The sequence below is a fragment of the Cryptomeria japonica genome, chromosome 2 (assembly GCF_030272615.1).
Source record: "Cryptomeria japonica chromosome 2, Sugi_1.0, whole genome shotgun sequence".
Classification (NCBI taxonomy): Eukaryota; Viridiplantae; Streptophyta; class Pinopsida; order Cupressales; family Cupressaceae; genus Cryptomeria; species Cryptomeria japonica.
In genome coordinates, this window is record NC_081406.1 from 640678924 (window position 1) to 640704839 (window position 25916).

The following is a 25916-nucleotide window of genomic DNA, read 5'->3' on the forward strand; positions in this document are numbered from 1 at the left end:
GGAGCGCTTAGGAAGGATAGATTAGCGCATAGACAGAGTTTAGCGCATAGGTTAGATTGGGTAGCACATAGATAGAATCTAGCGCGTAGGAGAAGCAGCCTAGCGCATAGGTCTGTTTTAGCGCATTTCAGGTCTGTTTTAGCGCATCCATGAAAATTTTGTAGTTTGGGCAGATTTTGAAAAGTTGTGTTTTTGCGTGCCTGTCGTGTTTTTGATGCATGTATCCAAGATGAGTATTTGTATAACTTGTTTTGATGTGCAATTTTCCAAGTTATGTATAGATATCAAGCTGTTTGTGTTGATCAGAACATGATTATTTGCGTTGTCTGTTTCGAGTTCAATGTATGTAAAAGCCTGAGTTGTTTTACAAGCCGATATGGGTTGGAAACTTGAGTTGTTTTACAAGTTTTGATATGGGTGGGAAACTTGAGTTGTTTTACAAGTTTATGTGATTATGATACTTGAGTTGTTTTACAAGTTTTGATATGGTTTTTGAGAACTTGAGTTGTTTTACAAGTTGATATGAAATGATAGGATTTTGAACTTTGATTGTAGATGAGCAAATTTGTTTCATGTTTTTGATGTAAGTTTTATTTTGATATCTTTGTGTTGATGTGAAAACTGATATTGGATATGTTTTGTTTGTTGACAAGAGCATTTGGGTATTGTGCAGTCGAGGGAGAGATTCCCGAGACCATGGACGTTGATACCACGTCTGTCACAAGCAGACTTAGATATTATTGAGCGATGCGGATTGACCTCGCTTCTGGATATGCCTCGGTTCACTGTGAACCGGGGACTGTTGACAGCTTTGGCAGAGAGGTGGCACAGTGACACGAACACCTTTCATTTTGCCACGGGAGAGATGACAGTGACACCAGAGGACTGCTATCGCATTATGCGCATTCCTGTGGTAGGAGCCATATTACCATATGAGCAGACAGAGGAGGGCGGTACAGAGGCGCTGCGCCGCATATTTCATGATGAGATTGTCTGCGGCTATGAGATCCCCTGGTAGGAGTTTCTGGTTTAGATTATGCACCGCTGCCATCTATACTGGCAGGATTTATTGGAGGATTCCTTTGTCCTGATCGCAGGTCAAAGGGATTTTCAGTGGGATGGGGGCTGGTTCTGGAGTAGATGGTCACACAGGGCCAAAGATTTGCATGGGGGTCAGCGATGTTGGCCCACCTTTACAGGAGCCTGCATGAGGTATTATACCTCGGATATGGTAGTTTATCAGCAAGGGTGACCCTTTTACAGGTATGGTGCTGGGAGCACATTCCAGCAGCTAGGCCACTTGCAGACAGGGATAGGCCCGTAGGGGCGGCTTATGCCTATGGATATAGAGGCCTAGTTGTCCAGCGTAAGCTGGGCAAACTAGAGCACTGGAGGAGGGTGTTCGACGATATAGATACAGTCACCTGGAGACCGTATACAGACTGTGAGGTGTGGGCAGAGGATGGGATGGAGATGCCTTTCATTTTCATGACGAGGTATCTGATTGGGAGGACTCCATTCGTTATTGAGCGGTTTCTGGTTACCCGAGTTTTGCGGCAGTTCGGGAGACAGCAGGGGATTCCGCAGGGATTGCGGCAGTTCGGGAGAGAGCCGTGGAGTGACAGGGCCAGCGGGACAGGACCCTCCTGCAGATCTGGGTGCGAGTGTATTGGGAGCTAGACAGGATCCTCCTGGAGATCCAGGAGCAGGTGCATCAGGAGCTAGACCATCTCCATCAGGGGATAGTCACACTTGAGAGACATGGTCTCTACTGTATTTTGAGCAGTGTATTCTTTGTACTGGACACAGTTTTGACACATTTTGTAGATTTTGATCATTTTTTGAGATATATATATATAGAGCACCATTTTTGATCGATGTGATGTGTTTATGGATGCATTTTTATGTGTACCACTTCCTTTTTATATGATGATGTAATGTTTACATATATGATGTAATGTGTGATGCAGGATGTATGTTTTTATATGTTGTGAGATGTATCTTGAAAATGAGATGTATGTTTTAATATGCTGCTATATGTAAGATAATATGATGTGAAATGATGTAATGATGATGCAATGATGAGGCAACATGATATAATAATGATGTAAAATGTTATGATAATGATGTAAAATGATATGCAACTAATTGTAAAATGATATGCAACTAATTGTTTTTGGAGCATCTCTCATTCTGTATTCGCCATCCGATATAACCATTTGTTTGCTTTCTTTGTAAATATCATCATGGAGCATTTATTGATTTTTGGATATGTTGAAAATTTATACAAGCATAATGGTATAATTGAACCATAATGACCTGAGTAAAATTTACATGATTTTTAATTTTGCAAGATAGCACAAGCGTCAAGGTATAATTGAACCAGGACGACCTGAGTGCGTATTGCGTAAACATACAAAATTAGATCATTTATATGCGTGAAATGGAATCAGGCCTTCAGTGATATGGATCACGTCTCGAGGCAAATATTCACTCAGTACAAGTGATCACCTCCCAGACAGAAGACTAAGAAAATGTTGGAAGTTCCTCATGATCTCTGGCTGTGAAGCTTTTGATGAGATAAGGAAAAGATTCCAATTTATTTAAAAAGTTCAAAATGCAAAATAACCAAGACTTTAATGCGATAATGCAACATTTAGTACTTCAGAAAATCATCCATCCTTAAGTTTCTTGTGTATTGTTCGTGTTTTGTGTTGTTTGTGATGAAGCGTAGTTGTGTTTGTTGGATGTCCTGTGTCTGAGTTTTGCAATAGTTGGAATATCTTGAATGTTTGCAAGTGTTTGAATAGTTTAATGCCCCTAGATGAGTGTTCTTCTGGATATGATTATGTACAGTGATTTCCAAGCCATGGTGGAATGTGGTAGATGAATAACTCAGGATAGTGACTACGCTAAGTATGTCCTGGATAGATATATGCTAAGTGTCGGGCGATGGCCGAGAGTGTTTTGACAGATAAAATGGCATGGATATAGATAAAGGAGCCGGTCTTTTACAAGGGCGCTTGTTTACCAGGTTTTCACCATTTGTTTTTATTGTACTTTGTATTTTTGTTTTTTCTAGATTTTTTTTTTTTTTTTTTTTTTGGCTTTTTCCATGCACTAGGCTACCTTAAGTATAGTACTTCTTCAGATGAATGTTGTTAGTTGGATCATCGAGCACATCTCCTTCAGAATTTGTTAGCTGATAGGCACCTGATCCATAGACTGAAATGATGACATTGGTCCCAACCAGTTAGGTTCAAATTTTCCTTTCTTTTCTCTATCTTGCTGGTTTCTTGGATTTTCTTTTAGGACTAGATCACCAACCTTGAAATTACGAGGAATGACCTTATGATTGTATCTCCTGCACATGCGTTGCTGATATGCTTTGAGATGAGTATAAGCATGTTGGCATCTTTCATCTAATAGTTCCAGTTCTTGCAGTCGGTTGACTCGATACTCTTCATCTGGAATCAAACCTTTCAAAGAGACTCTAAGAGATGGAATTTCTACCTCCAAGGGTAAAATAGCCTCTGATCCATATACCAAGGAATATGGTGTTGCCCCTGTAGGTGTGCGAATGCTAGTCCTGTAGGCCCAAAGTGCTGGATTAAGTTGTACATGCCAATCTTTGCCTGCATCATTCACTGTTTTCTTGAGGATTTTTAGGATCGTTTTGTTAGATGCTTCTGCCTGACCATTTCCTTGTGGATAGTATGGTGTAGAAAACCGATGTTGAATTTTGAATTTTTCACATAGTTCCTGCACATCTTGGTTTTTGAAAGTTCGTCCATTATCTGTGACGATTGAACTTGGAATACCATATCTGTAGATCAGATAATTTAGGATAAAGGAGGCAATTTGTTTCCCAGTCACTGTGGTCATGGGAACTGCTTTGATCCATTTGGTAAAATATTCTGTGGCAGTGATGATGAACTTGTGTCCATTTGAAGATGAAGGATGTATTTTGCCTACCAGGTCCAATCCCCACTGACAAAATGGCTAGGATGTGGTAAATGCTTGCAGTTCCTGTGCTGGTGCATGTATCAGATTGCCATGGATTTGGCATTTAGGACATTTCTTGGCGAAATGATATGAGTCTTTCTCCATTGTAGGCCAGTAGTATCCCATTCGTAGAAGCTTTTTAGCAAGAGTAGTGCCACTCGAATGTGTGCCACAAATACCTTCATGAAGCTCGTGTAAAGCTGAATCAAAATCATTACGATCAAGACAACGAAGAAGAGTACCATCTAGACCTCGTCGATATAAGGTATCAGCGGTAAGGGTGTAACGGGCAGCTTGTCGGATAAAGTTACGTTTTTGGTTACGGGATTGGTCAATGGGTAAGATATTATGCTTGAGGTAGTCGTATATTGGTCCATATAACGGAGAATCTGAACCGGTTAAGGCATATATAACATGGGATTCAGAGTGGTCATAGGCGGGGGAGAACAGTTGCTCTACCAGGAACTCATAACGACTCTGTTGTTCGGGAATTTGTAGTAAGGAAGCGATCGTAGCCATTGCATCGACTGCTTTGTTGTTCAACCTTGGTATTTGTTCAAAGGTGATGTGCACAAAATACTGTTTGAAGTCATCCACCATCCGTTTGTAGGGGAGTAACTTATCATCCTTTGTCTGATAGTTGTTGTTGATTTGATTGATGACCAGTTGTGAGTCTCCGTAGACCTTTAATTTTGTGATTTTCCATTCGACAGCCATTTTGACGCTTATGACCAATGCTTCATATTCAACCATATTATTTGTACATGGAAACATAAGTCTATATGATCTCGGCATAGTGTGTCCTTCAGGGGTGATAAATAGAATGCCGGCCCCTGAACCATGTTGTGTATAGGATCCATCAAAGTATAGGGTCCATTGTTTGGAGGAAAGAGCAAAAACATCCCTGTCTGGAAATTCAATGTCCATGGTTTGTTTTCCTGGTAGTGGTGCTTCAGCCAGCTGATCTGCAATTGCCTGTCCCTTGATGGCTCGTCTTTCTGTGTAGTGGATGTCGAATTCACTGAGAATCATAACCCATTTAGCCAATCGGCCTGTGAGAGCTGCCTTGCTGAGTAGATACTTGAGAGGATCAATTTTGGCTACTAGCTTGATAGTGTGTGCTAGCATATAATGTCGGAACTTTTGAGATGCAAAAACAACTGTTAAGCAAGCCTTTTCAATGAATGTATAATTGAGTTCATAACCATTCAATGTTCTACTGATGTAATATATGGCACATTCCTTTCCTTGTTGATCTTCTTGTGCCAATAGTGCCCCCAGTGAAACATCTGTTGTTGAGATATACAATATAAGAGGCTTTCCTGCAATTGGTGGTACTAGAACTGGTGGATTCATCAGGTACTGTTTAATTTGGTAAAAAGATTTTGCACATTTAGTCTCCCATTTGAATGGCACATTTTTATGTAGCAAATGGTTAAATGGCAGACTTTTATCTGCTAGTTGAGCGATGAATCGCCTGATTGATTGAAGTCATCCTTGGAGAGATCGAAGTTGACTGATATTCTTTGGTGGTGGCATATCCATGATGGCTTGTACCTTTGCTGGATCAACTTCAATACCTTTAGCTGAAACGATGTAACCTAGTAACTTGCTTGATGTAACCCCGAAGACACACTTCTTAGGGTTGAGTCGGACCTTGAATTTCTGCAACCGATCAAAGATCTTTGTTAGGATGCCAAGATGTTCAGCTCTGGTGAAAGATTTTGCTAGTAAATCATCCACATAGTCTTCCATAAATGTGTGCATCATATCATGGAATATGGTCGTCATTGCTCTTTGATAAGTGGCTCCAGCATTCTTTAAGCCAAAAGGCATAACATTCCAACAGTATGTTCCCCAAGGACAGGTGAATGCTGTTTTGTCTTGATCTTCAGGAGCTATTTTGATTTGATTATAGCCTGAGAAACCATCCATTAATGAGAGCATTGCATGGCCTGCTGTGAGATCTACAATTATATCAATACTTGGTAGAGGAAAGTCATCCTTTGGGCAAGCTTTATTGACATCTCTGAAGTCAGTACATATTCTGATACTACCATCTGGTTTTGATACTGGAACAATGTTAGAAATCCATTCTGCATAGTCAATAGGTCAGATGAATCCGACATCCAATAATTTCTTTAATTCCGTTTTGACCATGAGTGCCACCTGTGGATTCATCGTTCGTAGCTTTTGCTTGACTGGCTTGACTCCTGCAGAGATGGACAAGTGATGCATGATTAGGTGTGGATCTATTCCGGGCATGTCAGCATATGACCAGGCAAAGTTAACTTGTTGTCCTTTAAAGAAGATGATGAATGCCGATCTTTCCTCCTCTGTCAAAGATTCTGCAAGGTGAATGTTTCTAGCTGCTTCGGTGGTACCAATGTTGATTGATTGAGTGGGCTCAATCAATATGGGTGATCGTTCATGAAAATGTTCAGGAAGAGTGTCAAGTCTCCCATCGTTAGGTGCCTTAAAAATGTTTTCACCCTCAGATGCGTCCTTTATTTTTACTTTTTTGTGATCTATAGCTGCCATTGACTGGTTTTCAGCATTAGATTCATTATTTGATTTATTTTTGCGACTGAGAGACTTGGCACTCCCTGAAGAACAAGAATCGTTATTCGTTTCACTGGTAGAGCCTGTTTCGGGATTTACGGTGCATAAGTAATGGATAATAGATTCATCATCTGGAAAAATTGGGATATCATGAGTCTCAGGTTCATTCCAGTTGATGAGATCAAGGAAGACAAGCGGTAAGGAATCGTTGGGTGGATCAAGTTCGGCTACCGTAAGTGTTAGGATAGAGTTTTCATCGTGCTGGGTTTTTGGTTTAAAGAAATTTAGGATTGCGTCGAGGTCCTCGATGGTATCATCTTCCACATAGATTTGTTCATAATGTTTCTGTTCACTTTCCGGAGCGTCATAGATATGTTGTGGTCCAAATTCAAGAGGTCTATCCTCTGCGTTATGTTCTTCCTGAGAAAGGGATATAGAATCAGTATCATCCAGGATATCAGTAGCAGCATTGGAGCAGGTACCCCATTCATATTCATTGGAATCTGTTTCATAGGCATTATCCCAGATTCTATCTGTGCTGTAAACAGGGGTGTTGTACGGTGAAAACAAATCTTTGATGATGGATACTATTTTGATATTTTGTGTTGATTCTGTATCGGACCCATCTTCTACTTGCTGGATTTGTTCATAAACTGTGCTTCTTCGGGGAGTAATAACGGTATTTGAAGATGTCCTGATTTGTTCTTGAGATATTGGTGTTTGAATATGAGCTACTGCTGCAGATAGGGCCTTCTTATGACTTAGAAGTTTTTCCTGATGTATCTTCTGATCTTGACGTTCTCGTGCCTTGCGGATTGTTTCTGCTGATTCAAAAAGTGCTTCCTGCCAGGAGTCTTCTTTGTACTTCTTCTTTTCCTTCCATTGAGGTTTGATAGGTAGGTGAGGCGGCCGTTTTAATAGGAACGTGAGTTTAGAGCCCAATCCTGCTTTGTTTCTGCTAGGTTGTGAAGGAAGATTTATAGATTCAGTAACCCCCTCTTTGCGTTTGCCAATAGGTCCTTTACCGTCATATCCCATTTGCTTCATGATTAAGTAGCCTTTTCCATACATGTGTGTTGGTAGCACAATGTCTAGAGCAGCTGCTCTATGATTTTCTTCTTCATCTTTGTATAACCAGCTAAGAATATCCTTGTCTTCTGATTCATGTGCTAGAGTACCTAATTGGATGAAAGTACCATCAAATTTAGTGATGGGCTGAGTAGCCAGTTGTGTTGATGTAGTAGGCAAACCATGCGATCTAGGTGATGTTGGCAATCTGGTCAAACATAAAGGCTCCATAGAGTATTCGCCCATGCCTCGGTCTTTGATTTGCATTTTTTGTTTGAAGTCTCCCCATAAGGAGTTGGATTTTGCTGTTGGTGGATCAGATGTTGAAGACCGCTACTTTTCTCTGTTATAAGGAACTAAATTGTCTTGGGCTGCCCCCATTGCATTGCAATGTTGAAATGGATTGTGATTAGTTGATATGGAGATTTCCTGTCCATCATAAGGAAACTTGACACACTAGTGATATGTAGAAGGTACTGCTTGCATTTCATGTATCCAGGGTCGGCCTAATAAGATATTGTAGGTGAGATCAATATCTAAGACTTGACATACAGTATCCTTTTGCACTGGTCCTACTTGAATAGGCAATATCACTGTTCCTTTAGAGGACCTTTCCTCATCATCATATGCTTTTATGGTAATCTTCTTACAAGGATCAATAGATTCTTCTAAGAAACCTAGTGCACGGATAAGCTTTAAAGTACATATATTAAGTCCGGCTCCTCCATCTATTAAGACTCTTTTGACACGGTGTTTGCAAACAATGACTTCAATATGTAGAGGAGTATTATGCGGATGACTTAATGAAGTATTATCATGCTCTGAGAAGGTGAGGTTATGAGATTCTGTCATATGGGCAACCATGGCTTGGAATTTGTCTGTATCCAGATTTTGAGGTACATTTGTTTCTAATAGTGCTTGCTCCAATATGTCTTTGTGTTTTGGAGACAGTTTCAACAATTCCAGGATAGATATTTGAGCCGGAGTCTTGCGTAGTTGATTAACTAAGTCGTATTGGAGCTTTGGTGTGGTAGTTGGAGGTGCAATATGTCCCTTCAAGGCATATTTCTGAGTCTGGGTTGTTACATTGATAGATTCATGATCACATTTATCTCGAATGGTTATAACATTGACTTGATGGTCGTCGGCTGATATGTGATTGATTGTGTTGTTGTAGATGTGATTAATACGAGCTCCACGGGTATCATTTGAAGTTGATGCTTCATCTTTGTTATAATTTGGAAGAGGATCTTTGAAGGCTTCGTGATCATTATTTGTTTTGAGACCATCCACCGTTAAGTCACCTCGATCAATCATGTCTTGGATTATGTGTTTCAATCTCATGCACTCGTTTGTTCTATGACCTTTGTTTCGATGAAAATCACAATAGTGTGAATCATTCCACCAAGGTGGTTTGATTGGGGGTTCATAATTGTTGATTGGAGGTAAAGAAAGAACCTTGTTTGCCAACAGTTCTCTGAATGCGGACTCTAATGATTGGCCCAATGGTGTGAAGATACGTTTATGGAAGTTGTTGGTGTTGTTGCGTGAATTGTTGTTAGGCCCTGGATTCAGGTTTTGATTATCGTTGGCGTTGTTGGTATTGAGTTGTCCTTGAGCATTATTTGGTGCATATGTGTTAGCACTGGGAGTAGCATTTTTAGGATTTCTCGTATTTTGAGTATTTCCTGATAAGGCAAGCACTGGCTGTTTAGATTTAGGATCATATGATTCATTGTTGCCTTCATTTTTGTTTCGCGTCCAAAATCGAGTTTTGTCTAGATTGGTGTTGTTCTGGTTATTGTAGTTTGATGAGTTCGTCCCTTCTTTGTAGAACTTGAGCGTTCCCTTTTTGACACAAGCTTCCTCTACTTGGATGCCATTTTCGATCAATTTATCAAAAGATGGTATGCATTGAAGTTTGAGTCTGTAACTCATTTCACCATTTAAGTTATCAATGAAGATTTCCATTTTCTCTTTTTCAGGAATATCTTGAGGATATCTTGATACCATGCGTCGCCATCGTTGAAGGAATAACATGAATTTTTCATTGTTCTTTTGTTTGGTGTTGCAAATATCTAGCATGGTTATGGCATGTTGGATGTTGTAAGAATAATGGGTGATGAATTTGTTAACCAATTCGTCAAATGATCTAACAGGTGGTGTAATCTTGGATAATTATTCCATTGTTTGTCCTCCCAAGCTTCTTGGGAATAACCTCATCAGATAAGTGTCATTATGAGCAAATTCAAGACTCATAGTACAAAATTCTCGAACATGATCTCGAGGATCACCTTTCCCATCATATTTATCAAATTTGGGAATGTCTGAATTTGGAGGAAAAGGTATCATGTTTAAGCTTCTGTCAAATGGATAAGGACAGATTTCGTTTATAGAGTACCGCACTGTTGTCCCTTGTTGCATATCGTGTATTTGTCTTTGCAACATTTGCATTTGTTGAGTAAGAGCAATCAAGGGCGCATTATCTTGTCGAGGGAAGAGTTCTTCCCTCGCATTTGTTCTCAACTGAAAAGGTGTAGTAAATGGTATGTGTTGTTCTGGGGTTTCGAATGCAGGTACTCGTATTTCTGGTATATGTTGTTCTGGAATATGTTGTCCAGGTATGCGAGTTTCTTCTTCCCTTTGTTGTTCTTGATATGTATATTGTTGAGACCCTGTTTGAAAGACGTTTGCGTCAAAATCTTCAGGAAGTTTGACACCTTTGCTTGTAAGCATGAGTAGATATTTTTCTTTATCATTTTCCATGAGTTTTTCAATGAGTTTTTGGAATGAAGGATTTTCTTGGCATTCCTGAAGAATTGCGTCAGTAATTTCAGGATCTTCTGATGATGGAACTTCAAAAGGATTTGATAATCTACGATTCATACTTGATTTCGCGGGTGTCTCGCTTTGTTTGTTTCGTTGAGAGCGAGTGACAGGCATTTTCAATAGAAACTTTCAGTGATGAAGGGAACAAAATCCTCGTTGATATTTTGCTCTGGCGTTGGTGGTTCTGGTCTAGATGTGTTATATGTGATGCACTCGTCGGGCAGGAATGCTGGATTGATCTTTCCTCCGCGGTTTATCTTTTGATTAAAAGCAGACTTTTGACAGTATGCTCTTGTTTTCAGGGGTTCTTTGTCAAATTCGCTAGATTTGTTTTGGATATAACGTTTGACGTGATGAAGAAATACCCGATGGGATTTAAAGAGTTGACGATTGATGTATAAAAATTTATTTCGCTTGATGAATTTGGAAAAGCTAGGTTGCTGTTTCTTCAACGTGATGTTGCGATAGAGGTTCTTTCTTCTCAGAATGAGGGGATTAGTCATGCATGAGTGATCAATGATTTCCTTTGATTTGTTTGGATTTAGTTGATTCTTGTTTTGAAAATTTCAAATCTTACTTTATCAGAGTGAAGGTTTAGTTGTCCCTTCACGATAAAGCGTGTCAAATGATATGGATAAAAATTTTCCGATCTGGAAACTAGACTTGACAATTTGGAAATTTTTAGACAAGTGTTTTTGAGATAAAATCCGTAAGATGTTTCAAGGATTTGATTGATACCTAATGATGAAAAATGTTCCAGATTATGATAGGAAAGACGTCCTCTATTGCTCGATTCATTTTCGGATGTTGACAACTTTGTTTGACACAAATTTGGCTTGAGAAATAGTTTTAATGATTCGTTTTTGTCACTCTGGTTTGATAAAAGATGTGTTTTGATGAAAAACTGTTTTTAAAATATTTTGAAATTTTCAAAATTTTCGGTTTTTCCAACTCTCTGTTTTTCTCCCTTTTCTCACGCGCTAAAACAGATGTTTAATGCGCTACCTAATTTTCCTGATGCGCTAAAATGTTTCTCACACGCGCTAGTCTGCCCCCGGTTACGCGCTAAAATTTTGATTTCTACAAAATTTTGCTGTAACAGGTGAAAAATCCACGCGCTAGACTATGTTTTACACGCGCTAACTGTTTCGGTTAATGCGTTAAAAGATGGTTTCTAAGCGCTAAGCTGTTTGTTTCACGCGCTAAAACTCAAGTCGTTAAATTTAATGTTAAGTTTGTTTGGAAGAGATACGCGCCATACTGGGCATTAGATGCGCTACCTGTTTTGACGAATGCGCTAATATGTATGTTCTACGCGCTATAATGTATCTTCTACGCGCTAAAACAGGACTGTGGAAAATTTAGTGGAATTTTTTTCGAAAAATCTATGCGCTACACTGGGCTTTATACGCGCTAGCTGTTTTGTTGTATGCGCTAACTTTGGACACCGACACGCTAATATGTTCCTTGTACGCGCTAGAATGTATTTTAGATGCGCTAAAGAATAGTTTACTGTTTTGCTTTATGATTGAAACGCTACTTTTTTTGTTGCACGCGCTATTTTGTTCTGTGGATGCGCTAAAAGAACTGTTACACGTGCTAAGATGTTGCTCTTACGCGCTAAACTGCCCTGATTTTTCCTTTTTGGTGTTTTTGTGATGATTTTGATTTTTGTAGAGAGAATTTTCAAGTGGGATGGATGATTTTCTGAAATACAAAATGCAAGCACGGCACACAAAGTACAATCATTTCACTTAATCTAACATAAAGTGTATGTTCTGTCGAGGATGTGTTCAAATCCCCAATGTTTTAACGGGTTGGATACAAGATAAACACTTCAGAAAGACTCTTTATTCAAGGGTCATAAGCAACATCATAGCCCACTAGTCTCGATACTCCGTCAGCTCAAACAGCCATGTCACCCCCTAGAGGGCGCCCGTTTTTTTGCCTTTTGCCAGAAGTTAACCCAAAGTGAATTGCTTCACAGTTGAGTAGTTATCTTGGGAGATATATGGTGAGTAATCTTGGGGGCGGATTCTTCCCCACCCTTGCACTATGATGTTACAAATGTTTGGATACTGACTCAGCTCAAAGTTTCTAATACTATGGTTCTTAATCAGGCTTCCCGTTCGGCCGTCAGTGATAAACTCCCTCAGGAGGCTTCCCAACCTTTAGAACAAAGACTTTACGTATCTCGAGGATACTGGGGGAAGGCTAATCACTGCGCGCAACCGTTGAAAAGGACTTTCGTCACTTTCCACATTTGATTATAGTGGGTTGGAATTCTTGGCATCAAAGCCGTTCCCCACTTAGGTCGTTCCCTTCACACCGGCCATAAACGGCTTTAAGAGTTGATTGCAACTCCTCGGGAAGGCAGGCCTGCTAAAGGTTTTAACTGCTTGAATTAAAGAAAGTTTTAAGAGTGGTTTGGCTTTTTGGTCACCCAGTAAAGGGGAGAGCATATACCTTCCACTTTCGAGACAAGGCAAATAAGTTTGTTATTTTTAACCCTCAAGACAATAATTTGCTAACTTCTAATTGGAGATGTTGCTCCAACAAGCATGATATTCTTTTTAATCCTTTATAGCAATAATTGTCTAATCTATGGAAAATAAATCGTCAACAAAACAAATACGATTTTCGGAGGTCAACAAAAAGAAAAACGTTTTGCTGTGAAGGCAAACTTCCTCGCTTTACCTGCAAGAAACTGTTAAATCCCTGCAAATAAACAAAACGAGGAGACTGTTAGTTTGTTTCGGGGGACTTCCACAAGTCTAAAATTTTTTAATTTGGTTACAAAAATTGTTTTTTTTTGTTTTTGTTTGTGATGCGCTACAGAACAAACTGTACGCGCTACAATACTCCTCGGATGCGCTACTGTTTCTTTTCTGTGCGCTATTTTGTTACACGGATGCACTACTCTATCTGTTGTACGCGCTAATCTGTGTTTTTTATATTTCCCGCGATCCGTTTGTGCAGGAAAAATCTGAATCTTACGCGCTAACTGTTTGTTTCAACGCACTGGAATATGTATTAAAAGCGCTAAAAGGTTTATCGGATGCGCTAATCTGTCCTGTACATGCGCTAATCTGTGTTTTTGATATTTCCCGCGATCCGTTTGTGCAGGAAAAATTTGAATCTTACGCGCTAACTGTTTGTTTCAACGCGCTGGAATATGTATTAAAAGCGCTAAAAGGTTTATCGGATGCGCTAATCTGTCTGGTACATGCGCTAATCTGTGTTTTGCCGATGTCGACACCTACAGGAAAATTTGTCAAATAGTGTCATGCGCTAGGGAACAGTTTCGACGCGCTAAGACAGTAAGCACACGCGCTAAACAGTAGGCTAGAAGCGCTAAACTGTTAGGCGGATGCGCTAAAATATCTTTTAGACGCGCTAATTCTAGTTTCCCGCGTACCTGCAAAAGTCCTCAAATTCAAAAAACGATAGGTTATTGGGGTTCGAGCCCCATGGTGGGCGCCAGAAATGTATGCGGGAAAAGTGGGCGAATAAAACTTAAAATGTGAAAATTTAGTTAATACCAGTCCACACACACACACAGGACTTCTTGATGCAAGCTATGGAGTAACGTAGTGTTACTCAGCTTCCCAAGGAGGGTCCCATGGTTCTCTATCTCACAATGTCCCTCAAACCAACGTTTTTGCTCTCAGATTACTGAGCAAAATGGTTTAGGGATGGCAAATATGAGAACGAGAGATGCTTTTTTAGATTTTAGTATGAGATGTGTTGTAAGCTATGTATGATGCTAAAATGCAATAAACTAAATGATAAGATGACAAGATTGGTATGAATACTATCCTAACATACTATATTTAGTCTATGATTGAGCTAAAATGATGAACTTATTCTAAACATGCATATTTAGTCTAATTTCTGATCTAAAAGAGGCTAAATGATGAGCATATATGAAATGAAAGCTTGAAAGAATTTGAGCATAAGTGTGATGCTACAAATTTGAAAGATGATTGTTCAGAATGGAGGAATGAGAGCTCTATTTATAGCACAAACAGGGCAATGGATGGTCAGGATTAAAAGGTTTAATCAAGGGCCAAGTTTGAAAGTTGAGGATCCATGTGCACAATTTGTACCAATGAAATGGTGACAAGTGTCAACATAGGATTGGGTTGAGAGAAGAGGTTGGAGGCATTAAAGGCCTGAGAAAACCTCATGGTTATCTAAAGGCTAAGGGTCAAGTCTAAGTTAGGTTTACCCACTGGATTAGGAGTTAATCCAAGGATAAACCTTTGTGCAAATGATTAAGGGATAATCATGGTCAAAGCATTAATGGCTTGATGAGACCCTTGGGTTGGATAGAGGTTGAGTCAAAACAAATGTTTTAACCATGTGGGAAGGTTTGAATTAACATTAATGGTTATTGGAGACTTTGGGGATTAAGTGGTTGAAGATTGGAAGCCTTTAATGGTTTTCAAAGACTTTAGGCCATTTGAGAAGTGACTTCCCTTTGCTTAGGGATGTGACAAAATTTAGAGGAGGGTTAGGTTAATTAGAAGCGATTAGAAGATTCTAGAAGGGATTAGGAAGGGGTTTGGGATTTTGCAAGTGGATGGAGGGATAATAGGATTTAATTGAATTAAATGATTTTCATTCAATTTGGTTACAATTTGGAGAAATTAAATAAACTAGATTTATTCAATTTGGGATAACTTATTTAATTAAATTTGAATTTAATAAAAGTGGATAGGGGGGATTTAATTGAATAAAATGATTTATTCATTAAATGGATATAGTGAATTTTATTTAAATAAATTGAGTAATTTATTTAATAAAATAGAAGAATGTGGATAATTTAATTAAATTGGATTTAATCAAATAGAAAAATGAACATAAAATATTCATTTAGGAATATGGTCATTTTTATACGTCTACACAAATATTATCCATTCCTTAGGATATCTCAACGTCATTACTTAACATAACAATAAGAATGTAAACAACAACATAGATCTCTACCACATCTTTTCTACATTAATCCTAATATTCATTTCAGCTAAGATCATAAGAAAGTAACAATTTAACTAAACCATTACACACACATGAATTATAATCCATTAACAATATCCATTGACCATATTATCATTTGTCCATGAATAAAAGACATAGCAATGACACCAATATGATGGGTTCATTTTAATGGACCAAATCCAAATGTTCCTACTTAATATTCTCAACCATTAGATATCCATAACAACTCCAAAGAATTTTCATTTACCATTTCTTAATAATAAAAACCATATAAATATTTTACTTATTGCACAACTCCTATTAAAAATATTACATATAACATCAATTACTCCAACAAGAAACCATTATCTCTAATTACATGATTCATTATCTAAATTAAATATCATGTCTTACACAAAAGTTCATCACCTAATACAAAATCTACTCCATCGATGTATCATAGTCTCAAGCTACAAATGATAATATACAAAGTACATATGATTACAATGATGTTTTCCAATCACAAGGAATACATAATAATCTGATCCAAGAATCCAAGTACAAGATAAAGAGATAAAGAATCCTGAACACACACATGAAAATCTAATGAAGAGAAATCCCAATGGAAGAAGACATCAAACCACCTGACCATGTGGAACCAATAAGGTCCACCCCCCGTGCTCTAAAGAATGACATAAGATCCCACACATACTCTAAACCCAGGTTAACACCTAACAACCAAAGGACATAATCATAGACAACAACCACAACTAAAATCTAGCCACAAAGGACATAATCGAATACACAATACAAGGCTCAACCATAAAGCTCAAAGACACCAGAGGTGACCATCAAACAAAGCCAAGGTACTAGGACACATATAGGCAAGAGTGTCATTGCATACTATCACAACAAAAAGTCTCTTGACCTTGACACCCATGATACCCTCATTGTAAGCCTATATTAGCACTCTAGGCCATGAGTGGGGCACCACAACATTTCATTATCTTATTAAGGTGAAACCTACTACCCATCTCATCTAGATTAATTTATTTAAGATTATCACTTGTTAACAAAACAACTTCCAATGAGATCTCTTGGTGGTCTAGACCTTGATGCCCATCTCAAGAAATCTCTTGGCAGCTTATCTCTCATGACCTCGACACTCACTTGAAAGCTTCACTCTGCCTATCATGTTCCTAAACCTTAGGGTATAACATAACATACATATGCAAATAAGGCTCCTCCAAAAAAAACATATAATATCCATCCAAAGGATCCATATCCAATCAGAAACACAAACACATTTGATTTCATAATGCCATAAAGCAATAATCTCATATAATAATATTTCAACCAAGAGCCAATAAACTCAATCATTGTACTATTTCAAATATGAATTCCAACAGTTCACCACGAGACATAACAATCTCTTGAAATAGCCATATGCAACAAATAACCAACTCGGATCAAGTAAATCGGAATGGGAGCAACACAAGAAATCTACAGACTCGCGAATATTGGCCTCTGGTTCAACAAAAAATATCACAACTTCAAAATCAACTAAGAAAAAAAATCAACTGATAAGACAAATCGACAGAACAACGCCTATACACAGAACTATGACACATCTACACGAAACTTTAGTACTTTTATAGAGTATTTTAGCATGTATACAATATGGAACGACGAATTTGCCAGAAAGAACAATTCTTACACAGACCGACCTAGCACATTTACACAACATAATGGTGCATTTACTAAACAGAGTAGCGCATACACTAACTGGTGTAGTGCATTTGGCCAAAAAATAGCACATTTACAAGATAGTTTGGCATGCTTAATCACCAAAGTAGCACATATAAGACGAAAAGTCAAATACGATTCAGATGCAAAACATAACAAAATGATTGAGTTCAAAAATGACTTGGAAACTAATTTCGACACCAAACAAAAGCTCACGAGGGTGTTTTGCAACCAAGGACAAGAATACAACATATAACGAAAGATAAATAAACCATATCAAGACATATATTGCTCAACACTACACAAAATCACATTCCTGGCAACTCAAAAATGGGAACATGAAACACAAGCTCCCTACTAAAATATCCTTCCAAAGACAACGAACACAATCCTCTCTTACAACAACAAAACAAGGAAGGGGAAAAAAATTCCTCAGAGCCAATTCATGTCAAAATAAATCCCGAAATCTCCAAATTACCAGCACTCCAAATACAAGAAATAAAACCACAACAATCATATAATCCCTTCCCACAAACATAGTGCAAACAATATTTTCTTAAATCAAATGCATAGAGATGGCTTCAAAATAACCTACCCGAAAATGAAGAAATGAACAAGAAAAGTTGCAGAAGAACTGACACAACCAAGCCAAATCCACAACCGATCAATCCTTTCCACATAATCACAACCTCAATCCCAAGCCAAAAGCCAAACCTAGTCTTCAAGCATTCGTAGAAAACTCCATACTCCAAATTAAAAATTCATTTCCAAAAGATCAAGAATTCTCCAAAAAAAGAACCTCCCGAAAATCTCCAAACTCCATATTTAAAATCAACCCCAAAATCAAAATAATGAAAAATATAAAAAAAACTTACCGACCATTCACACACATCGAGATAAAATATTATAAAATAATATTAATCTCCAAAATACAACTCCCAAAAGCCAATAGTAAAAGAGGGTAAGTAAATAAACAATAAAATAAATAAGTAAAAGGGTAAATCATAAAAATAAATTGATAGCCATTAAATTAAATAGATCAAATGTCTAAATAATATAATTACTCAATTAAATATAATCCCACAAAATAACATGAATATTTAATACTTTCAATAATTAAATATATTTATATAAATACCAAAACCAATTATTAATTTAATTTAATATTAATAAACTATATAAATCAATTAATTAATAATCCACAACTCCACAAAGCATCCCATCATAGGATTAAAATAAAATACCACATACATGTCTAACAAAGCAACTCTAGCCAAGACACCAAAACTGACAAGGTACCAATTAAGCCTAGAGTGTGATATAACCTCATGTCACCTCCGATCATCTTGCCATTGGGATTAGAGACATGCTCAAACCTGTGAAGCTACGTGGAGTTGATGTCTAGTATTTGCATCCCTGCACAACACCAATGTCTATACAACAACATATACTTCAACATCATCAAAGAGTCTAAACTACGTCCATAAAGTCTACCAATGCAATAAAGGAAAGATGAGTCAAGGAGGGGCATTACACAAACTTGAGAGAGTTATTGTAGAATTAGGTTTATGCCCTAATTTTTTGTAAACATTATATCTCCTATATTTAAGCGAATTTCTTCCAAATTTTTGAAGAATTTCTTAAAAACATATTGAAGATGAAGAAGAAGAAGAAGAAGAAGAAGAAGGTGCTACAAATACTTGATAATAATATGCCACTTTGAGGGGGCAACCTCCTAATCCACTTCGAGAGGGATACCTCTAATAGTTCTCAATAACAACTCAATACTCAACATGATCCCAATGACTAGCCTATACCTCCTATACATACCATACTTATGCCTAATATATCACCTTGGTAAACCTAAATACTTGATAATAATATGCCACTTCGAGGGGGCAACCTCCTAATCCACTTCGAGAGGGATACCTCTAATAGCTCTCAATAACAACTCAATACTCAACATGATCCTTATGACTAGCCTATACCTCCTATATATACCATACTTATGGCTAATATATCACCTTGGTCAACCTAAATACTTACATATGACTCCTAGGATGACCTAAATACCTATATATGATTATAAAAATTATTATGTAACTTATTTAATATTTAAGGTAGCCACAAACCGACTACTCATAACACAATACACGCTATAGGGTTAGGGACATAACATCTAATGATTGGTATGGTTGTGCTAAGACTTTGAATTGTTCTCATGTAGGTCCAAGGTTCAACTCTCATGGGTTGAATTTTCTTGTTGGTTGTGTTCTCGCAACCCACCCTCATTGACCCTAGGAATTAGCCTCACCCCAACTGATGCAGAAGCATCTAAGGGTGTAAGGCAATCCTACATCGTTCAAAAAATATTTTTATTTTAAATTTTAGTTAAGGATAGGTGAATAATAATGAATGCAAGCATCTATGGGTCTTCAGGTACCTAGGAAAGTGTCCAATGGGGCATACCCTAGGTTGAAAATATTCAATATTTGTGGCCTATGTGTAAAGGCAATTGTAATTTTCAAGAGGGGACACCTTTTTTCATTTAAATGCTAAAATAATAAAAATACCCTTTTGGACATGGGAACAAGGAAGGGGAAGAGTCATGCACTCATATTTATTGAATGGTTATATAAAAACTAGAAAAGACACCTTTAGGCACCTACTTGGGAAAATTGAAAAGACACCTCTTTAGGTGGCCTCCTGGGGAAGTTAAAAGGTCATCATATATTGGCTATGTGTTGCATTTCTTGATTTCCATGTGTTTCTCTCTTAGAGGGGATGTGAGAATTGCAAGAGGCATGCGAGAACTATAAATAGGGGCTTGGGATAGAGGTTTAAGTATCCAAAGTTGAGTGATCATTGAGAGTTGATCCAGAGTTAAGTGGATCATCGAGAGTTGATCCAAGGTTGAGTGGATCATCTATAGTGGTGTGGATCATTCAAAGTAGAGTGATAATTTGAAGTTGAGAAGAATTTTCCTTCATTTGAGAATTGAGTTGTAATTTTCTTGAGGAATTGGTAAAAACAATGAGGCTAATCATTGCAATTTTTGAATAGTGGCATTTCATTATATTGAAATAATAGAAAATTAGTTATTAGATTCTTGCAATTTATATGCAATTTTTTTTTGTTATGCTATGCATGAATCTTGGGTGGAGTACCCCTCATATATTGTAAAAGAGCATGTGTTTGGGATGTTTTAGGGGAGTGCCCTACCTCACCAACTCACCTCAAATTTGGATCACGAAAATAGCCTAGATTAAAAAATAATAATAATAATAATAAGAAAATTTCCAAACCCCTAAAACATCTCAATATAACATCTCAAATCTCAAAAATAGAAGCTCCCATTTTCTTAATTTTTCATTCTAAAGGCGCTGTACCATGAGAGGGCTTAAGCTTCTATTTGAGAGGGAAGATAATTTTTTTAACTTATTTTTATCACTTCAAAGAGAATAAAAGACAAAGCTATGTATTCATGAGACCACCAGCTTCCCTAAAGTTAAGAACTTAAATTTTTAAACTGAACAACGCTACAAAATTCATAAGACTCTTGACTCTATTTTTTTTGAAGGAAGCTCCACTGCAGAAACCCAGCCTCATAGAACTCTAACTCGTACTCCACAAGAGTTCGCATCAATAAACATCAAATCTCGCTAGACGAAATTCCACGCAGAAAGCTTGTTAAACTGCCATTAGCAGTTCGCCTTCAAAATCTCATCTTGCTGCAGGGAACTTAAAAGCTGTTAACGATTCGATTGTGTTAGGAATTGTAGGGAGGGATGGATGAAAGTCTCCATGGAAAGGGGAGAAGGAAATGAAACTTATGTAGCTTCCGGGCAACGGTTTTGTCTGCTTGAGCTTTGGGATTATGTAATTTGGGCTGCGTGCTGTTTGTGTACATATTTATATATGGATTGGCCACATAATCATGAGAAGAAGAGTTGTTCAGCCATTAATTGGTGGAAACAACAATACCAACAGTGGCTTTCCAATGGATTTGGGCACGCTATGCAAACAGGGAAGATTGAGGGAGGCGCTGCAACTTTTGAATGGCATGGACAATTGCTTAAAACCTTCAACGTATGCTTCTCTGTTGCGCCTCTGCACTGGAAAAAAGTTCTTGGCAGGGGGGAAATTAGTCCACCAGCACATGGATCGGATGGGATTCAAACCTGACATGTTTTTAAGAAATACCATGGTTAACATGTATACAAAGTGTGGGAGTTTGGAGGATGCTCGCCAAGTGTTCGACGAAATGCCTCAACGAGATGTTTGCTCATGGACTGTAATGGTTGCAACTTATTCCAAACACGGGCTTGCGCAGGAGACATTTGAAATGTTCCACCAAATGCAAATAGCAGGTATCCAACCCAATGAATTTACCTTGGCAAGCGTTATCCCAGCATGTGCTGTCTCAGCAGATCTGCATCAGGGTATGAAAATTCATGGACATGTAATCAGATGTGGATTTCAGGCCGATGTCTTTGTCCAGAGTGGTCTTGTAGATATGTATGCTAAATGTGGGAGGATAGATTTTGCACGCTATGTGTTTGATAAAATGCCTGAACGAGATGTACATTCATGGACTGCTATGGTTTCCGCTTATTCCAAGCATGGTCCTGCACAGGAAGCTGTGACTCTATTTCGCGAAATGCAGCAATCAGGTCTGCAACCCAATCATTTTACGTTTGCCAGCGTTCTTCCAGCTTGTGCCCAGTTGGCTGCTCTGGAGCACGGTATAGAGATTCATGAATTTATAATTAGTTGTGGATTTCATACTGACCTATTTGTGCAAAGTGGCCTTATAGACATGTATGCAAAATGTGGTTGTTTAGCAAGAGCGCAGTATATATTTGACAAAATGCAACAACACGGAGTCGTCGCTTGGAATGCTCTGATTGCAGGGTATGCACAGAATGGATATGTTGAAAAAGCTTTTGATCTCTTCCTAAAAATTCCGGAGAGAGATACTATCTCATGGAATGTAATGATTTCAGGATATGTGCAGAATGGATATCTTGATGAAGCTGTGAAGCTCTTTTGGGAAATGCCTGAGCGCAATGTTACAGCATGGAATGCAATCATTATAGGATATGCCCAGAATGGGTGTGTTACTGAAGCCTATAGTATGTTTCAAATGATGCCTCACCCTGATAATATTTCTTGGAATGCTATGATCTCAGCTTATGCCAAAAAGAGGCATAGTGAGGAAGCTTATGAACTTTTCCAAAAAATGCCCAACCCAAATGTTGTAAGCTGGACAGCTTTGATTTCAGGATGTGCACAGAATGGGCAAAGTGAGGAAGCCCTGAATCTATTCGGACAAATGCAATTGGCAGGCGTACAACCAGATTCAAAAGCCTTCGCCACTGCTTTATCAGCGTGCGCTAATTTAGCAGATATGGAACAAGGAATGTTGTTTCATGAAACTATAATTAGAAGTGGGTTTCTACCTTCTGTGCTTGTTGAGAATGCCCTTATAGACATGTATGCAAAATGTGGGAATTTAGACAAGGCACGCGACTTATTTGACAAAATGCATCAACGGAACCTGGTGTCCTGGAATGTAATGATTTCTGGATATGCCATTCATGGACGTGGCAAGGAAGCCCTTCAAATATTTGAACAAATGCAACAATTCGGGACGACCCCAAGCGACGTGACGTTTGTCTCTATTTTGTGTGCTTGCTGTCATGCAGGCCTAGTGGATGAGGGTCAACAATATTTTGATAGCATGACTGAATTTTATCACATCACGCCTTCAATGGAACACTATGTTTTCATGGTTGATCTTCTAGGCCGGGCTGGTCTTCTTAACAAGGCAGAAGACTTTATACATAAAATGGAAATGCATCATGCTGCAAGCCTGTGGAGATGTTTGCTTGGTGCGTGTGGAATACATAAAAATGTAGAGATAGGAGAACGTGCGGCAGGACACCTTTATGAACTGGACCCAAATAATGGGGCGAATTATGTTCTAATGTCAAACATCTATTTGGCAGCTGGTAGATGGGAAGATGCTGAAAATGTCCGACGCATGATGAAAAACAGGAGCATTAAAAAGATGCCGGGGTACAGTTGGATTGAAGTCGATAAACAGGTGCATGTTTTTCGTTCAGGAAACAAATTGCATGCACAAACACCAAATATCATTGAAGACATTGGAGAGAATTTAATCGCAGGTGATGGTGCTGAGGAATGTGCCTGAGACAACATTGTGCTACACGAGGTGGAGAAGAACAGAAGGATCAAATTATTGTCAACCACACAGAGAACTGATGATTGCATTCTGGCTCACGAACTTATGCCATTGCACTACTATGGTGGTCTATCGAAAGCCTTCGAGTCTGTGAGAATTGCCACTTTACCATCAAATTCATCTCCAAGACTACTGTGTAAAAAAATGTTTAGAGAGATGCCAACCGTTATAGATGGAAGATGTAGTTGTGGTGATTTCCAGGATGGAAGGTTAGTTATAACTTTTGGGGATTATTGGTAGACTAAAACAGTATGCCCGCTAAGCTTGCTGTATATAATAACCGTATGCTTATGGGCAACTTTCCTCTGCTCTGAAGAAAGCAGGTATTACTCTGGTGGGAAATGGTTTTCTGAAACTATGATGCTTTCTAATCATCAAAATGCCTATTGAGATATTGTTAAGAGTATCAGATCTTGCTGAGAATCCAGAGGCTTTGTCATATGTGTCTTTCATATCTGTGAATATTTTATTGAAATCAAAAAACTTTAAATGGTTCAGCTTCTGTCTGTTAAAAATGTAAAAAAACAAAATAGATAACCAATTCTGGTTCTTAAAGATTGTATTCTCAATTAAAAAATGCCGAACACCTAGGCATGTATAAGGAATCTACAGATTCTAGTTTTATTACAGACAAATCTCTGTTGGAACTCAGAATAAAATGTGCAAATCTGTAAGTCAAATGTAGCACTGCCAGAGCTTGTCATCCTGTGTAACTGCAATTTTTTTGTTTTTGTTCTTGGGTAACCAGTGGTATCTCCAACCATGCGGTTTGTCGTGTAGGTCTGCAACTTAGTCCAGCGATCTCAACCATTTTTGTCAGGTTTTTGGAGAAGAGGAGTCGAGCTGAGGCGAGGCCTGAACAAGCCCCACACCAATTTAATCGTGGCAGAGAGAATCGATCTTGGGACCTATATGGAATGAATCCAAAGCGCTTAACCAACTACGCTGCCCCTTCAGGATAAATTCATTTCTTTGTTCCAATTCACTGTAAGACGAAGTGCACAAAATGGCATTGAGATCAATTGTATGACCTAGTAAAATGTTTCTGAAAATTATTTGGTTTATGGTCGTGAAGTTGACTTAAGGCATTACGTTCGTGTTTTACAGCTACAATGCGATGCATTCAACATTTGAACCTAGTTCAGATCATGAATTTGGTAAATGAGGAATACCATCTTTACCAGCTGAGATAAGCATAAAAGAGTTCACGTGACATGCAGATTGCATTAAGAAACATGGAATACAAAAAACTGTTTTAGATTTTAATTTTTCTGGCATTTATTGTATGTAGTCATCTTACCTTAATCATTATAAAAACAACATTTTTCTTTAATAATTATAATGTAATATATTTATGAATTAATATAATGGTATATACTTTTTCATCTTGAATCTCTCCAACATTGAGTTCACATACTTGTATTGGCCAAACCAAAGTTATATATATATATATAATCAATGCATGTGCAATAATAGAGAATCCATCACTATCCATTGTATAATAGATGTATCAATTCAAAGTCTTAGAATTTGTATTACATTTTAGGAGACTATTTGGAAATGTCATGTTGACTTCTTCCTTCAAATCACAAGGAAATTTCTCTTTATATCTATTTATTCAATCTCAAGATCAAAGAGTGTTGTAATAGATAATATGAATCACATAAATGTTGGCTTAGAAACTAAAGATAAAAAAAAAATTGGATAATGAATTTTCTCAACCTAAGAATATACCTTTGCAACCAATCTAGCCTTGTACTTCTCAACATTACTATTGTAATTGGTCTCCCTTTCGAAAAGTTTATCTACAAGCAATGGGTATTCAATTATCAAGAAAATGTACTAAGTTTCATGTCTAATTTTTTTCTAATATAGCCATCTTCTCACTCTAAGACTCAAAATCATCTAGACTCAATGCCTCCTTCAAAAATTTGATCTCATTTTTTTTAATAATCAAAGAAAAAATACATCTCTAATAATAATGAATATGCATGTCTAACTATTTCCAATGTTAATTAGACCTTCTCAAGAGATGAAATGAAGGTTTTACATCCTATTTAGAATGGTCTAAACTACTAAGTACTTCATGCGATGGTGGTTTAAACTTATTCGTTTTAGGGATAGATAAATAACATCTTTCTTATCTCCGTATGGTTGCAAAGTCACAAAAGTCTTAATCTCTTAAAAAATAACACGTGTTGTATAGAAATCTCTAAATCATATAATTTCAAAGCTTGTACCCTTTATATTAAAACCATAATTAATGGAGGTAAGCTTAATTACCTAATTCTTTAATGTTAATTACCTCTTGTAAAGCACATGAGAATATGCCTCATAACCAAAAACACAAATATGTTGTAATGAGGAAATTTTGCCTAATTCTCTATGGGACTCTTATCAATAGGGGCTATAATATACGAAACCTATTAATTAGGTAAGAAGTTGTAACAAACAC

At 37.8% G+C, this 25916-nt stretch overlaps 1 protein-coding gene across 1 annotated transcript; it reads left to right on the forward strand.

Annotated features, from left to right (window-relative positions):
- The first annotated feature begins 20710 nt into the window (after positions 1 to 20710).
- Positions 20711 to 24699, forward strand: LOC131055217 (pentatricopeptide repeat-containing protein At3g16610). The gene is made up of 2 exons (XM_059216800.1): positions 20711 to 23784; positions 24242 to 24699. The coding sequence occupies exon 1, from the start codon at positions 21131 to 21133 to the stop codon at positions 23408 to 23410; it is 2280 nt and encodes a 759-aa protein (XP_059072783.1). The 5' UTR covers positions 20711 to 21130; the 3' UTR covers positions 23411 to 23784; positions 24242 to 24699.
- The last annotated feature ends 1217 nt before the right edge of the window (positions 24700 to 25916 follow it).

Excerpts from the sequence above, each read along its gene's own strand:
- LOC131055217 (XM_059216800.1), top strand. The coding sequence starts at position 21,131 with ATGAGAAGAAGAGTTGTTCAGCCATTAATTGGTGGAAACAACAATACC.